Here is a 15,989-nt window from a genome sequence, read left to right as displayed (position 1 = left end):
AATAAAACGAAAAATGATGATGCCCTTAAAGCTGCACTATGTAACTTTCATCTTCTACCCCGGATTTGAACCTGGTTTCCCACGCAAGTGCAGATTATTTTCCATTGAGCTAATAGAGCGTACCTCAGGGGATTGCTCAGGGGATAAATTGAATCTTGACCATCAGGCCAAAATTTGTCAATCCTTTTTTTGTCACCACCAGCACTGTCCCCAGTAAACAGCATTATTCCCTCTGTGTGTCACCCAGGACATTGTTCAGCATGTCAGACAAGAAGCCAAAGATCCATGTGTTCATGGGAGCCCCCCGTGTCCCCACAGAGCAGGGAGAGGAAGACCCCCCTGGTCCATGGAGGACCATGGAGCTCCGCTGGCATGGAGATAAACTCAGGCCCAGAACAGCACACAACACAGAGAAAGGTCATCATAGCTGTTCTTTTTATTTCGTTTTGACTTTTTGTTTAACATTTCAGTTAGTTTTAGTGTTAGTTTTTTTTTAATAATATGGGGTATAGTCTGTCTGAAATGATCAGTGAAATTTCTGACAACAGGAGATTTCATATCCACCCAAACTACTAGGCTTACAGTATGTATGAGTCGACACTCTTTGATTTTAGTTAGACACACAATACAGTTTCAGTCTCATCATTGTTTTTGTAAAACCTATTTTTTATTTTTATTTCAATTAACTAAAATGTTTTTGTTTTGTTTGTTTTAGTTTTTTTTCAATTCTAGTTTTCATTATTTTGTTTCAAATACGTATAATAACCTCGATGTCCAATGGATTCCAGATAAGGAAGAGCAGTATCCCGCCACCAGCACCACGACTGAGCAACCTGCAGGAAGTTCAATCGGTCAGGAGGAACAATTCATTGCAGCTGATGGGGAGACCCATGTGTTCATGGGGGCCCCTCCTCGTGCCTCTGCCACCCCAGCCTCATTGTGTGAGGCTGGGGAGCAGGGAGAGGAAGGCCCTCCTGGTCCGTGGAGGACCATGGAGCTCTGCTGGCATGGAGGTAAACTCAGGCCCAGGACAGCACAGAGCACCGAGGCAAACCAATGTACTCACAGAACAACAACAGTCCAGGATGTTCAGCAAGGTTATCATAGTTTTACACTTTTCAATTGTAGTTTATAGTTTTAATTTCATTTTTTTATGTGAATTGCTGGTTTAGAAAAGTTTTTATGTTTTGTAAAGGCTTAGACAGTTTTAGTTAAGTTTTTATTTAGCTTAAAATACACAGACATTTAGTATTAGTTTGGTAACCGGAATGCTTGCCCCATAGTTTTACTGAGATTAAGGTAGAAATAAGGTTAGGTTTAGGCATAGTTTTACTGAGGTTAAGTTTAGGAATATGGTTAGGTTTAGGCATAGTTTTACCGAGGTTAAGTTTAAGAACATGGTTAGGTTTAGGCTTAGTTTTACTGATGTTAAGTTAGGAATAAGGTTAGGTTTAGGCATAGTTTTACTGATGTTAAGTTAGGAATAAGGTTAGGTTTAGGCATAGTTTTACTGAGGTTAAGTTTAGGAATACGGTTAGGTTTAGGCATAGTTTTACTGAGGTTAAGTTTAGGAATAAGGTTAGGTTTAGGCATAGTTTTACTAAGGTTACGTTTAGGAATATGTGGCGAGGTCCAAAAATGGTGGGACCTTCTGAGCTTAACCGACTACGCCACCTAGGTTTGAACTTGAAGCCTAGGAACTCCTTTAACAGTATTTGAAGAGAAACTACAGCTAATGGACTCAACACTACTAGGCTAAAAACTACAATGCACATTAACCAGATACAAAAGGCTAGGTTCTTTTACCAGATGGAGAGCAGCTTAGTGGTGTACAAAAAGTGAACAAAAACAGATGTGCCAAAAGATCAGTTTATTCACTAAAGCTAACAATGATTACCATACAAAAGGACATTGGGTTAAAATGCAGGTTATCATAGATCAGAGTCAAATACCAAAGGCAAAGCCTTTGAAGTGCGAATGCTGAGTCTTAAAGGGCTGTTGCATCCACATTGGCCTTTGGTAGCCTACTCCCAGAAGCACTCCTCTTCTCCGGCCACGCCTATGGATGAAGGAGACTCAAGGCCAGTTATGTCCTTTTCTAATACATCATTTAGAACGAACAGGGTTTTCTGCCACTTAAACACCGGTATGTGAAGAGACTTACGCGGGAGGGAGAGATTTGACTCTCTCCCATTGCGGGCCGCTAGCATGCGGTGTTTAGGGCCCGGTCTCGAACCTCAGCTCCCCACGTCTCCGTCCCATCCTCTCGTTCCGTGCTGCCGTCCACACCTGCAACTGGGCTGACTAGGCTGCCTCCCACGGACAGGATCCACAACAGGCGGACAGGGCACCCACCGCATGTTGCCTAACAACACTCTCTGGCCAGACGGATAGAACAGCTATCTCACAGCCTGGCCCTTCATCGGCGGTGGCGTCCCTATCCCCGTCCACCCATACTTCCGCCCGTGGGAGCCGCCATCCTGCCTGCACCAGGTCACAGTACTTCTGTTGGCTTTCTTTCTTTTTTGCACACACCTTGAATCACCCCCTTTTATCCAGCCTCTGGTGTCAGCTGATTGGTCTGTCCAGTACCATTTCCTGTTCTATAGGCCAACCAAACTGTCAGTCCATCCTACCCATTAGTCACAGGTTAATTTCATTACCACTGATTGCAATGTCAAATAGGGAGAAGTCAGTAGACAACAGTAGACTACAAGAATAAAAGCATGCACCACCACACAAGAAATATAAATATATATAAAGCACTACAAAACCACACAAGTCAAAATAAATAAATGTTGTAGCTTAGCACTGCAAACAGGTTGTAGATCGGCACTGCAACAATATTGTAGATCGGCACTGCAAACAACATGGAAACAGTTAGTCTCACTTTGTGACTACTTACAAATACCTGGTGACGACCGTTCAGAGGTCGCCGGATTTGACCCGGGGTGAGCGCGTTTTGGGGCGAACGTTCTTGTAGTTTAGTATTTTATGGTAATATGGAGTATATGGGGCAACATTCAAAAAGGTCAGAAAGATTATAGTGTAATAAACAAGATACCAAGAAAATATTATTCACAGGTAACCACTTTCAACCTGGTAGCCTTTTTTGTCTTTTTGGTTTTTTTATTCAGTTAACTCAAATGTTTTTTCAATACTCAAGTACTTAATTTCAGTTAAGTATAATAACCTTGATGTCCAATCCATTGCAGATAAGGAAAACCAGCATCCCACCAGCAGCACCACGACTGAGCAACCTGCCAGGAGTGTAATAATAGTTCAGGAGGACGACCATTTAATTACAACTGAGGAGGCGGTTCTTCTGCACGCCAAGAAGGCCGACCAATCGAGGACCGCAGAAGAGGAGGAGGAGCCATGCTCGGAGTCCATTCACGAGTACCTGGACAGCTGCTTCCCTTTGGGACAGCCCGACCCGGAGCCCCCCAACCCAACGGAGCGGAGGGTCAGCCCCTCTCTGTCCATCCAAACAGACTTCCTTTGCTCATGGACTCACAGTCAGGCCTTGATGTTGAGAGGCAGACACGCCGGCCAATCAGGACACAGCCCTGACAAGACGACCATGACGTCGTCGCGCAAACCTCCAACCGTAGCATGTTCACAGACTCCACCTCAACACGCGCCACAAACCCCACCCAAACAAACCTGTACACCACCTCCACAAACCCCACCCAAACAAACCTTTACACCACCTCCACAAACCCCATCCAAGCATGCCACAACGCCCCAAAAAAACAACTCCTCCACCTCCCCTGAGCTCTATAGTGCAGAGACCTTCACCCCCACCCCCACACCTCCATGTCCTGAAACTCCACCTAAATGCACCGCCACCACACCTGCGTCTGTCTCCTCCAGTACCCCTGAACTCTACAGGTAATGATGGACAGTCAGTATTGTATTTTTCCGTTAGGGCTCCACACTTGTGGAATAAACCTCCTCTTTTTTTTGGAAATTAGACTAGGCAACCTCAGTGTACTGTATTATTTTAAAACTCTAAAAAAAACATTTTTATATAATGGCTTTTAACTAGAGGAATAGAGAGATTTTGTTTTTACTGTCCCTTCTATATTCTTATTCTTGATTGAACTGCGTAGTATTGTTGCTTGTTTTTATGTCTATGAAGCAATTCGTCAACTTGTTTTTGAAAAGTGCTATACGAATGAAGTTTATTCTTAATATTACAGCCCAGAAGCCTCCACTCAGTCTCCCAGGAAGCAGGCTAGCTGCCACCCAGGCTCCATGGAGCTCTTCTCCGAGCCCATGATGGCCAGCCTGGTGGTGGAGGCACAAGGGGGTGTGATCCTGGAAGTCACCCCAGATGGGCTGCTCTGCTCCCAGGCCCAGGAGGGGCGAGGGGTGCAGCCGGAGAGGGGTGCGGGAGCGGGTACGTCCGGTGGGGAGAAGAGACAGGAGGGGGTGGTGGTGGCGGCGGGAGGAGGTGGCGACGACTCAAGGGTGTTCAGGTTGACTCCTCCATCGCCTCCTCGTCCTCGTAAGTGTCTGGCCAAATCGCGCTCTCCTCCGTCCGAATCCCCCGATCGCAAGAGAGCTCGAATGTCTCCGAAAGCCAGTGCAACTGAAGGGCGTCCAGAACAACCTGTAGCACCAGTCGTCAGGTATGATTCCATATTTGCAGCCTTTTATCACTGCCTCTGTTGTTTCAGAGGCTACTCTGCCATGGAAAGAATATTGTTTATTGTACATACAGTACTGAATACTGCTTTGGAATTATTTTGTCATGAGAATTGCTAAATTATATTTGTGTAGATATTTATTAAATGCATACTGTATATACTGTAGACTATTGGCAGCTTGAATCTAAAACTATATATTGGCTTTCAAAACTAATGGTCAGATTTGATACATATTGGCTTTCAAAACCCATGGTCAGTTTTCCATCTGTATCTTCTTTCTAGGTGTGAAACCTCCTCCCATGCAGGAGCAGCAGTGCAGACTAGCATCATGCTACAAGGTCCTACAACCCTTCTGGTGCGCTGCGTTTCTCCAGGGGTCAGATACTCTGTTCTAGTGGTGGTGGTCCACCCATGTCACCTGAAGGAGGTTCAGGTTGGTGCTCTGTTGTTTGTTTTGACAGAAAATATTATATAGAGTATAGGGGAGATACGGACACATTTATCAGCTTATATTCATTTAACCACTTTTCAACCCCATCTTGGGCATTTCATATAGACGGAAATGTCCAAAAGCGTTACTTTTCAGGGGGAAAAAAAAGGAAAAAAATAACCTGTGTTCCAATAGATCCAATTATTAGTTATTATTTAGTCACAATTTCTTGTTAATACTTTTCATTGGTTCAATGTTAATAAAACCCACAGACACACAACCTTTTCAGGAATAGTAAAATATTTTGGCTATTTTTGCGTAGGGCATTCATTTACAAAAAAAAAAAAAAAACATCCATTGAAATATGGAGATAATATGCAAGGATTCTGCCCAACAACGATGATTGATTGATTGATTTAAGGTGAAAAGGGGGGTGCTGGCAGGGACTAGCATTCCCCTGGCGTCCATCGTTGTGACGGACCAATCAGGCGTTGAGATGAAGGTGGTGCTATGGCGACAGGCAGCGTTCTGGGCCCTGACCGTCTATCCTGGAGATCTACTGCTCATCACAGGTAGGGCTGTTAAGTTGACCATTAATTGTCACACCAATAAGTGATTAACGATTTAATTGGGTTTTTCCATTGAACATTGGAACATAATGAATAAAGATTATATTTCTGTTTGCCTTTTAGGCTTCGTAATCAAAAATTCCACAGGGAAGATATATGACAAATAACTGAAATTTACAAAGAAATGATGATGAAGATATTAACAAATGTTATACTTTAAAAATGTTTTAAAAATATTTTAAAAATAGCGGAAATGTGACGCTATGTGATGAAATGTGATCTAAGCTTGCAGCTATTTCTGCTTTTTTTATATTTGAGAATGTATCTCAAATAATTGCGATTAGGAGATTATGCAATAATTGTGACAGGCCTAATCACAGGTAATCTGTCCCTGTAATCCTAACCTTTAACCTTAAACCAGTGATTTTCAACCTATAGGCCGGGGCCCACTGGTGGGCCGTGAGGGTATTGCAATTAAGTGGGCCCCCAAATAATTGGCAAAACAGTACCATTTTAATCAGAGGTGGACAGTAACTGAGTAAATTTACTTGAGTACTGAGGTGGCAAAAGCCACCTCAGGGTTAGGGTCAGGAACAGCGGGAGGAACAGTCTTCCGACGGGAAACAGGGTCAACCTTCTCGGACCAGCTGTTAACAGAAAAAAGAAAATAATAATAATGCTGGGAAGTAGGCCCCAAACAGATCCCCTGGACACAAACATACAAAGTACACTTAGCTCTATGCATGCGTGATGAGAGATCAGACTGGACAACACAGTCTCACTGCCTAGAAGTCACATGTTGACTTTTGTGCAGAACCCCTTCCAGTCACACTGTGACTTCCCAGCATTATTATTTTCTTTTTTCTGTTAACAGCTGGTCCAAGTTGGAAGTCTGACCCTGTTTACCGTTGGAAGACTGTTCCTCCTTACTTAAGTATATTTAAAAGCAAGTACTTTTTTTGTCTGACATTTTGACTGAGCTACTTTTACTTGTAGAGGAGTAAATTTAACCAGGGAGTATCTGTACTCTTACTCAAGTTCTGGGGTCGAGTACTCTGTCCACCTCTGCTGAAAATGCACACAGCCGGGCCCACCCATCTGACCACTTAACACGGCAGCCGAAACCACAATCTAGGTCTAAACTAAATGTAACCCTGCACTAACCCTAACACCCCTTCATCCTGACCTGCATAGCAGCACCTCTATGTTGGTATGACATGTGTGTGTTGCTGTTCAGGAGTGGAGGTGAACAGGGATAAATGGAGAGGAGAGACCGTCCTTCAAACTACCTTCACCAGCAGACTGCTAAACCTGGGACAGATCACTGCCACCTCATCTCCACCAGGTGACACTGTCGTCAATGTTATTATGCTGTAAACTGTTGTTTTGACTTATTTGGAAGAGAGAGAGAGACGGAGAGACAGACAGACAGACAGACGTTAATTTAATTAATTAATTACCAGCTGGTTATGATGATTGTGTGTGTGTGTGTGTGTCTGTCTGTCTGTCTGTCTGTCTGTCTGTCTGTCTGTCTGTCTCCAGTCCCCCAGAATATAAACGGTCGTACCCTGCAATCTCTGTGTGTGTTTGTACGTGAGCGACGCCCCCTCCTGGCGGCTCTGCCCCCCCACGCCCGACAGAACCCGGGGCAGAGCCTCCCCTACGCCCGACAGAACCCGGGTCAGAGCCTCCCCTACGCTCGCCTGCGCTTCCTCAGAGCCAACACTCTGGTCCATGCCCTGCTCAGAGTCTCACACACACACAACATCACAGGTAGGCCTACTGCAGTGTGTGTGTGTGTGTGTGTGTGTGTGTGTGTGTGTGTGTGTGTGTGTGTGTGTGTGTGTGTGTGTGTGTGTGTGTGTGTGTGTGTGTGTGTGTGTGTGTGTGTGTGTGTGTGTGTGTGTTTGTGTGTGTGTGTGCGTGTCTTAATTGTGACCCATGTATGGCTGCAACAATTAATTCTTCTTCTCCCCAATTTAGTCATTATGCCAATTTATGCCTGTGTGTTGTCACTACTGTTGTATCCTAGTGGCTCATATCATATTATCATATCTTATCTCTGTGTGTGTGTGTGTGTGTGTGTGTGTGTGTGTGTGTGTGTGTGTGTGTGTGTGTGTGTGTGTGTGTGTGTGTGTGTGTGTGTGTGTGCGCGCGCTGTGCCGTGCCTGTGTGTGTGTGTGTGTGTGTGTGTGTGTGTGTGTGTGTGTGTGCCTGCGTGCGTCTTCCAGCATGGCAGAGTGCAGCAGAGGGTTGGTGGCGTTCTGCAGGGCTACAGAAGGCTGTGCTGACCGTAGAGCAGGCAGATGGCCAGCAGGGGTCAGTAGTGCTGTGGGGAGCTGCTCTAGACTGGCTACCATGCATTAACAGGAATAAAGGTACCAGTGATGCAAGAACTTTTAAGTACGTTTAACTTAATGCACAATGACAGAGGTTTGGGTTGTATATATATATAGGGTTGGGATCCGGAACCGGATCCAACATAGAGGAACCATAATCGGTTCCATCACATTTGGAACAGTTTTATCACACTGTCAGAGCTGGTATGTTGTGGACTTTATGTCTGCTATACAATTACAATACCGGTGGTTCTCAAACGTTTTAATTTCAAGGGCCACCATAACTCTGAGAGCATACAAATGGAACCAAATGGAGGTTCCATGTGTATGCTGGAAAGTTTCGGGTTATGGAAGGTTCTGGGTCTCCCTTCGTAGTCTAAAAGAGCCATTATTTAGGGTGGTGGTCCCTAGCTGGTTCACAATCAGTTGAAACCCCCTGACACACAAGGTGCTGAGGTTTGGAATGTACCTGCTCCTCCCAATGTTTCAGACGCCGTGTGGGACTTCCGTGTGCTCCTGGTGAGGGACGGTTCGACCTCTGACCTCCCCGAACTCCACTCCACCCCCTGGGGCTCCGTGCGGCCCCTGGCCCCTAGCGACAGCCGGGCCCGGGACTTCCTCAGAACCAGCAGCAGCACCAGTATAGAGCTGGACCTGCAAACACTGCTGTCCCAGAAATACACCGGTGAGTGTGTGTGTGAGTGTGAGTGTGTGTATACTGTAACTGCTCCTAAACTGTATTTTTCTGAGGCAGAGTAGACCACGCTCCAACTGATGTTCACGAGGGCTTTTTATTTTACCCAATGTAGACAACGTGAAAAACTGTAAATGAAATGACATAAAACAAACAATATTTTTTAACCACAATGAATTATAAACATTAATTATGAATGTCCTTGTTGACAGTCGCACACATGACAATGGTTGCACAAACACACACAACAAAACAACAATAACAAGCATTGTACAGACCAACAAAATAAACAAGTGACATACCGTGTGCGCCTTCTGCCCAGATATGCTCAGGAGTGTTAGTACTTTTTATCGTTTTATATATTTTCTTCTTGACACAGACACAGAGCTCCTCACAGCTCTGAAACCCTGTTTGTTCTGATTACCAGCATCTAAGCTCACGCAGGTCAACCCAATGCTGCCATGATTGGTGTCACGTGATATCTGCTACAGCAGGCCACACTGCAGAGTGGAAGGCACTATATCACCATACTCCATGCACATACAATACAGTATATTACCCAAAATAAACAATATTCACTTTCCATATTTTCAGAAAAATAATAAAATCAAATACCACAAAATTCAACCACTCTGGAACAGCTACAGTGTGTGTGTGTGTGTGTGTGTGTGTGTGTGTGTGTGTGTGTGTGTGTGTGTGTGTGTGTGTGTGTGTGTGTGTGTGTGTGTGTGTGTGTGTGTGTGTGTGTGTGTGTGTGTGTGTGTGTGTGTGTTTTCTTAGCGATTATTCAATCGATTTGTTTTACCAAATTGTGCAGCAAGCTGGTCTAGAAACACACAGCGAAAAATACACCGGTGATGCCCGTGATGTTTTGATTGGTTTGAATGAAAAGGGGGGGGGGGGTGCCCGTCACTTTTTGACGATTGGTTCGAATGGTTGAATGACAGCTTCGGAGTTCGAGCTATAGGATCTGTCGCCATGGTTATAGCCATGCAAGCTATTTGCTGCTGAGAGTACAGTATTTGATTGATTGTACTTATCTAGTTTCCACCACTGCCCTGGATAAATAAAGTTCTATTTCATCCCTGATGAGGCGGTGCTTAAAGCACTGAATATTCCCAAATATTCAGTGCTTTAAGCACCGCCTCTGGCGGTCATTTGAGATTTATAGAACCGTACATACGTAACTTTTTACATACGATTTAACAACACAATAACAACAACAACCTATTTGTATTCTTCACAAGGTGATGTGGAGTTGAGAGTTCAAATCATGGCGCTGCAGTTCCAGGGAAGCCCTTCCCAGAATGCACCGCTGCAAGCCCTGGACAGCGGCGCGTCCCTGGAGCAGATCGCCGAGACGCTGAACGGCGACGTGACTTACACGGGCTGCGGCCGATGTGCCGTTGAGCTGGACACCGACGCCAACGGAATCTACTGTCCCTGCTACCCGTGTCTGCCTCACACCACTGTGCGCCGCTACTTTAGGTAACCATCTTTTTAGCTTTTTGTCTCCCCCATGGCCAAAGGCATGGCTGAGACTATGTTTTGCACCCTGTCCGTCCGTCCGTCCGTCCGTGTGTGTGTGTGTGTGTGTGTGTGTCCGTCCATGTATCCGTCCGTGTATCCATCCGTCCGTGTGTGAACAGCTAATCTCCGGTACAGTTGGCTTGATTGCAGCGGAACTGTGCACACACTCTCCCTGGATGTCAGAGCGGAACCTCTGCCCCAAATTCTTTCACATGGGCCTGTTATAGCACCACCAGGAGGCCGATTTTGGCAAAACACATTTTTTGACAGTATTCGATTTTACAATAATACTTCACATTCCATCCTGTTTAGCTAAGATTGGCTTCCAAAGTTTGCAGGAGTGCTCCGTTTTGAACAAAATGCCTCAAATCATGAACACGTGCAATTTCCGGGAAATTTTGCGAATCAGCCTCATGGTGACACTATAACAGGCCGATTCGTGTTTTTACCTATAACTGCACCTATATGTGTAAAACTTTATATGCGCAATTACTAGAGGCCAAGGAAAAACATTTGCCCTGCATTTTTCACATCGGCCTTTTATAGCGCCACCAGGAGGCCGACTTTGTGTAAAACATATTTTTGATATTACTCCTTCTGATTTTATCCAAATTTCACGCAAATCGGTACACATGATCTCTATAGTCATGTGATCAAGACGGATCTGTTTGTTGTTTTCATATTTCATCCTGATGGACGAATTCCCAACATTTCTGGCCCACAATAACCTACCTGACCTGGCGGAGAACTGTGCTCCGAGGAACACCATTTCTAGTTTTCATTTCAACTTTTATTCCTCTCCAATTTTATGCCAATTAATTCCACCCCCCACAGACATTTCGTCTGATAGAAACCTCTTATCTCCATATTTTAACTATTTGTGTTTTTTCATAAATGAATGCCTTACTTGATCATACTACAGCGTCACACGTAGCAGATGTACAAGCTCGAAACACGCCTCAAAGCGCCCATTTGAACTATTTAAAAATATATATCTAAATAGTAAAAAATACCAAAAATGTTTAGGCATAAGGGGTAAGGCAAGATAGGGCCTGTAGTTCCATGCTATATAGCATTCGGATATTGTGGAATAGTTGTCTGGCTATGCGAGACTACTGACCGACTTTGAAACGAAAACCTACCTTTTACCGGTAAGATGCAACCATGAAAGTAAAATCCACACTGTGTATTCAAAGAGGGGGTATTTTAACTTAGGGTTGAGTTTACACCAAGGGACTGTACCACTGATAAATTATGTTTCAGTCTAATGCCTAATGTGTACATTTAACCCTCAGTGTGCCCAGGGAAGGGGTTTTACTGAACGTTTTTTAACCATTTGCTTACTGCTTTTATGTACCACCATTTTAACACCTGACAAGCTGCAATTGTATTTGTAGTTATATATCTCTACATTTACAGTCATGCAGTTTAACTTTTTCAACAAAATCTTTAGACAATGAAAACTGTTTTTACAATTATCATTACAGGTACCGTTATTAGAGAAAGTAGGTAAGACGAAAGGGAGACATTGTAGGAGAGACAGGCAGCAAGTAACAAAGCTCAGAGTTAAGACAGTGTACGAGAAACAGACAGACATTAGGGAAAGCTGAGAAGGAGACAGCGTAGGAGAGACAGACAGTAAATAACTAAGCTGAGAGGTAGACAGTGTAGGAGAGACAGACATACAGTAGGAAAGCTGAGAGAGAGAGAGAGAGAGAGAGACAGAGAGAGAGACAGACAGTAGGAAAGGTGAGAAGGAGACAGTGGAAGTTTAACCACAACACCGCTGATATCCTCCGACATTCAAATTCATGTGTGTGTGTGTGTGTGTGTGTGTGTGTGTGTGTGTGTGTGTGTGTGTGTGTGTGTGTGTGTGTGTGTGTGTGTGTGCATGTGTGTGTGTCAGGCCTGCAGTGTTAACGGTCAGGGAGGCAGACAGTCAGCTGTGTGTTCAGGTTCCAGCCATTCAGCTGCAGAAGATGCTGCTGAACACTCCGCCTGACAAACTGCACAAGACTGTTGGTAAGAAAGACACAAACCTCACCGTCCATCCATTCACGCTTCATTTAACTCTGAGAGCGTATAATTGGATCTGGGTCCATTTGGTTCCATTTGCACGCTCTCAGAGTTACAAATGGATCAATAAAAAAAGTTTAAAAAAAAAGAATAATACATACATACAATTTATGTAGCACTTTTCTAAATACTCACAGTCGCTTCAGAAAACTGAAAAAAATAAAAACAGCTTTATTGGGGAAAACGTTACAAACTAAGAACTCAAAAATGTTAAAAAAAATAAATACAAGGTAGAAAAGGGGGATTTGGATTAGGTAGGGAATTCGAGTCTGAAAAGGTGGGTTTTGAGTGTGGTTTTAAACGTGGCAAGTGTGGGGTAGCTTTGATGTGAGCTGAGAGTGAGTTACATAAGGTGGGGGCGGCAACTGAGAAAGCCCTGTCACCCCAGACATTAGAAGAAAGTTACAGACGTCATGAAATTAACCATTTTGCTCACAAGTCTCAACCGACCGTCCCGTCGGCAGTATGTGTTTCGTCGTGCAGCACGAGTCAGAGGGGACGCCCTCTTTCTTTGGTGTTTTGCCCAGGTGGGCGTGGTTATATGCCTATACCCTAACCTTTAACCTCACAGAAACTTTGCCTAAACCCAGCGCAATATAACTATGAGAGTGACGACTCTAACGTTGACTCTCATTGTAAGAATGGAATGTGGAAGTTCTCTTTCTATCTCAATGAGGAAGTTCCAATGTTTGGAACTACAGGAGACAACATCCTGCTTTGCGGCGAGATCAGAGCGTGACGCAACTCTCTCTCTCTATATCGCTGCCTAAACCCAACCTCAAAACCACGCCCACGTGGGCAAAACACCGGGAAAAGAGAGAGTCTGTGAGTCAACGAGAGAGTGGCAGTGCTGAGGAACTTGAGTTATGAGAATCACACAGGTGAATGAAATCATGATTCATAATTACTCACAAGGGCTTGCTGATGTAATCACGCAGTATGTTTGCGTTTGGCAGGAAGTAATTAAGATTTTTAGGGACTTTTGACATAAAAAATACCAAAGTCTCCCCATACCCGCAGCTCTTTAGTAAACAGAAAATATATGTTCAGCTCAGGATACCAATTCTATCCAATCAGGAGAGAGAACCCGATAACAATAATGTGTTACTTTCAATATTATAGTGTTTCTGGGTTTGTGTACGGGTAGCTCAGTCGGTAGAGCTCTCGCCTTCAGACCACAAGGTCATGGGTTCGATCCCGGGCACCGCCAACTCAGCGCAGGAGTAGCACGGCTTGGGTGCGGTAAGTTGTGCGGTAAGTACTGGGAGCTGAGGATAGGTGTGGCACTCCACCTCAGCAGTCCATCTCCCAGGGGTCTAGCGCATTGTAACGGGGACAGACTCCCACGTGTTACTCGGCTGATACCGACAATAAGCCACCTCCCGACCTACCAATTTTGTCTGCTTGTATTTTTTTTGTTTCATCACTTCTAATTTCACTTGTTCATTTCAAGGACCCCCCAGTCCATGGACCCCCCCCCCCTCCCCCCCCAAGAAAAATATATCTCTGGGACCCCAATCTGCACCGTAAAACCCTAACTCTGAGAGTGTACACGGGTCCATTTGGTTCAATTTGTATGCTCTCAGAGTTACAAATGGATCAATTAAAGTAACTTTGACGTCCTACCCACCCTAGGTCTCTGACATTTAGCAGACGCTCTTAATCCAGAGCGATTTACAATAAGTAAGGAAAACATGAGGTAATACATCAAATTAATAGAAATAGTACTCTAGGATCATAGGTAAACCAATAACCTATCAGTACAGTTACAGTATAATCCAAAAATAAATAATCTGTACATTGAAGATGTACAAGGATGCCAGGTCAACAAATGACCTGGCATCTGTCTAAAAAACAAAACAACATCTAAATTACATTTTAACCTTTGCATAAGACTGCACGGCTAGTGCAAGTGCTACAGCAAGTGCTAGGGCTGAGGTGGAGTCTGAAGAGGTGAGAGCTGACCACATTTCTGGCCAGACCAGTGTGTAGATATTGTCACAGTATTACTTGTTGTCAAGTTACTCTCCACCACTGGTCAATACACGTGATTGGATTGGATTGGATTAATAGCATACAAGTACATCATAGTTGTTTGTAATAAACTGCAACTCCAAACTGTCAAAAACATTATGGCTGATGGAAAAGGTTCCAGTTTGATGCAGGGAGCATTTTTTTTGTGAGGGTTGTTTAGTTTTTTTTAATGTTTTTTGTTTTCTGTATATCTGATGTCTTCTGTCATGAAAATTGTTAATTTAATGCGCTTAGTTGTATTTGTAACGATACTTTATTGTTATCCTCGATTGTTTTATTCCGTACGGTTGGCGTTGTGTATGGTTAATATTTTCGAATCAAAATAAAGTGTTTATGATACTGTTTCTCCTCTTTTAACCCCTAACACACACACACACACACACACACACACACACACACACACACACACACACACACACACACACACACACACACACACACACACACACACACACACACACACACAGCTCCCGGGTCAGAGGTCAGACACATCCAGCTGGTATCAGAGAGGGTCCTGGCCATCCTGTCGCCGACCAGACGGAACTTCCTCCTCACCGTACGCAGTCACTTCCTGTGCGACGAGAACAGCGTCCCCATGGCCCAGGACTTCCTGCTGCTGGACTTTAGTTCCCAGGAGAGATGAGATGAGATGAGATGAGATGACATAATGAGGCTGAGATGTCGTTGCTGGAAGGTGGACTCGTTCAGCCACAAGCTCTTGTTAATATTTTTCGTTGGTTCAATATCTATAAACCCACAGAGACACTTAAACCCATTAAAAGCGGGAAAGCATCTGTGTTATTTTAGATTTTCGCGTTGGCTATTCAAGGATATACAAGCTCACAGCACGTCACTTTGTGCCACGCTGTGAGGTTGTACTGTCTATCTGCTATTTTTGAACATTTTTTAAAACATCTTGAAAGTGTAAGAACTACTGATTTAGAAGGCATTTGTAGAATCGGCCTCAGGTCTTTTGGGTGATCTAAAAAGCCTATACGTTGGTATACCTTTAAAACCAGGAAAGCATCGGTTCTGACATACAGGTTGGACTTATATGGGACAAGTGTTTTTACAGTTTTATAATACAAGCAGCATTAAATGTATTTTGCATTTTATGTATCTGCCTCTTTCTTGAGTTCTGATCATTAACATCCAAGAAGAAAGAAGAACATCTAACCTGGTTTGAAAAAGAAAAATATTTTCAAACGTTTCCAAAAAAATCAAGTTAGTGAGAGCTGGTCTAAATAAAAAAGTGGGCGAGTGACATCTCTCTTCCAAAATGTCCAGTTAATAAAACAAAACACCACCTTCAAACCTGCATATAGGCTATGTGATGATTTCAGACTACAGTACGTTTGTTGTATATGCACATCATCAATGCTTGCTTTAAGTATAATTATACTAATGTAATACATTACAATATAGCCTAATTATAATTACATAACTACTCAATATTCAAGATACACTCACCTAGAGCTGATGTAACCTGATTCCACAGCTAACTTTATTTTAAGTAATATTGGGCTATAAAATATAAACATTGTGTCACCATAATTATGAAATGAATAGGGAACATTCCATCCCTTTCCATTGTATATATTTTATTTCGTTGTTGTCATTTATTGTACAGTATGTTAACGTTTAGTTTCCAGAGTGGGTTTG

General features: G+C 43.7%; 1 protein-coding gene across 3 annotated transcripts; it reads left to right on the top strand.

The window, feature by feature from the left end:
- The first annotated feature begins 251 nt into the window (after nt 1-251).
- On the top strand, nt 252-15,546 carry shld2 (shieldin complex subunit 2). 3 transcript variants are annotated; one of them, XM_084076625.1, is made up of 13 exons: nt 252-417; nt 789-1,013; nt 3,216-3,894; nt 4,206-4,637; nt 4,938-5,088; nt 5,507-5,657; nt 6,892-6,999; nt 7,197-7,427; nt 7,886-8,032; nt 8,484-8,678; nt 9,935-10,175; nt 12,124-12,239; nt 14,795-15,546. In XM_084076625.1, the coding sequence occupies exons 1-13, from the start codon at nt 261-263 to the stop codon at nt 14,968-14,970; spliced, it is 3,009 nt and encodes a 1,002-aa protein (XP_083932751.1). In that variant the 5' UTR covers nt 252-260; the 3' UTR covers nt 14,971-15,546. The 3 variants fall into 3 exon arrangements, with proteins under 3 accessions (XP_083932751.1, XP_083932750.1, XP_083932752.1); XM_084076624.1 differs by having other exon boundaries at nt 789-1,097; XM_084076626.1 differs by lacking the exon at nt 789-1,013.
- Nucleotides 15,547-15,989: the final 443 nt, after the last annotated feature.

Source organism: Gymnoscopelus microlampas (genome assembly GCF_963454915.1).
Source record: "Gymnoscopelus microlampas genome assembly, chromosome: 13".
NCBI classification, from domain to species: Eukaryota; Metazoa; Chordata; class Actinopteri; order Myctophiformes; family Myctophidae; genus Gymnoscopelus; species Gymnoscopelus microlampas.
Note: the sequence above shows the minus strand (reverse complement) of the source record. Positions and strands in the feature narration are given on the sequence as shown.

Bases quoted from the DNA above. Each gene is read 5' to 3' on its own strand.
- shld2 (XM_084076624.1), top strand. From the start codon at position 261: ATGTCAGACAAGAAGCCAAAGATCCATGTGTTCATGGGAGCCCCCCGT. The intron at 4,638-4,937 runs GTATGATTCCAT...TCTTCTTTCTAG, and splicing joins CCTGTAGCACCAGTCGTCAG to GTGTGAAACCTCCTCCCATG. The intron at 5,658-6,891 runs GTAGGGCTGTTA...GTTGCTGTTCAG, and splicing joins AGATCTACTGCTCATCACAG to GAGTGGAGGTGAACAGGGAT.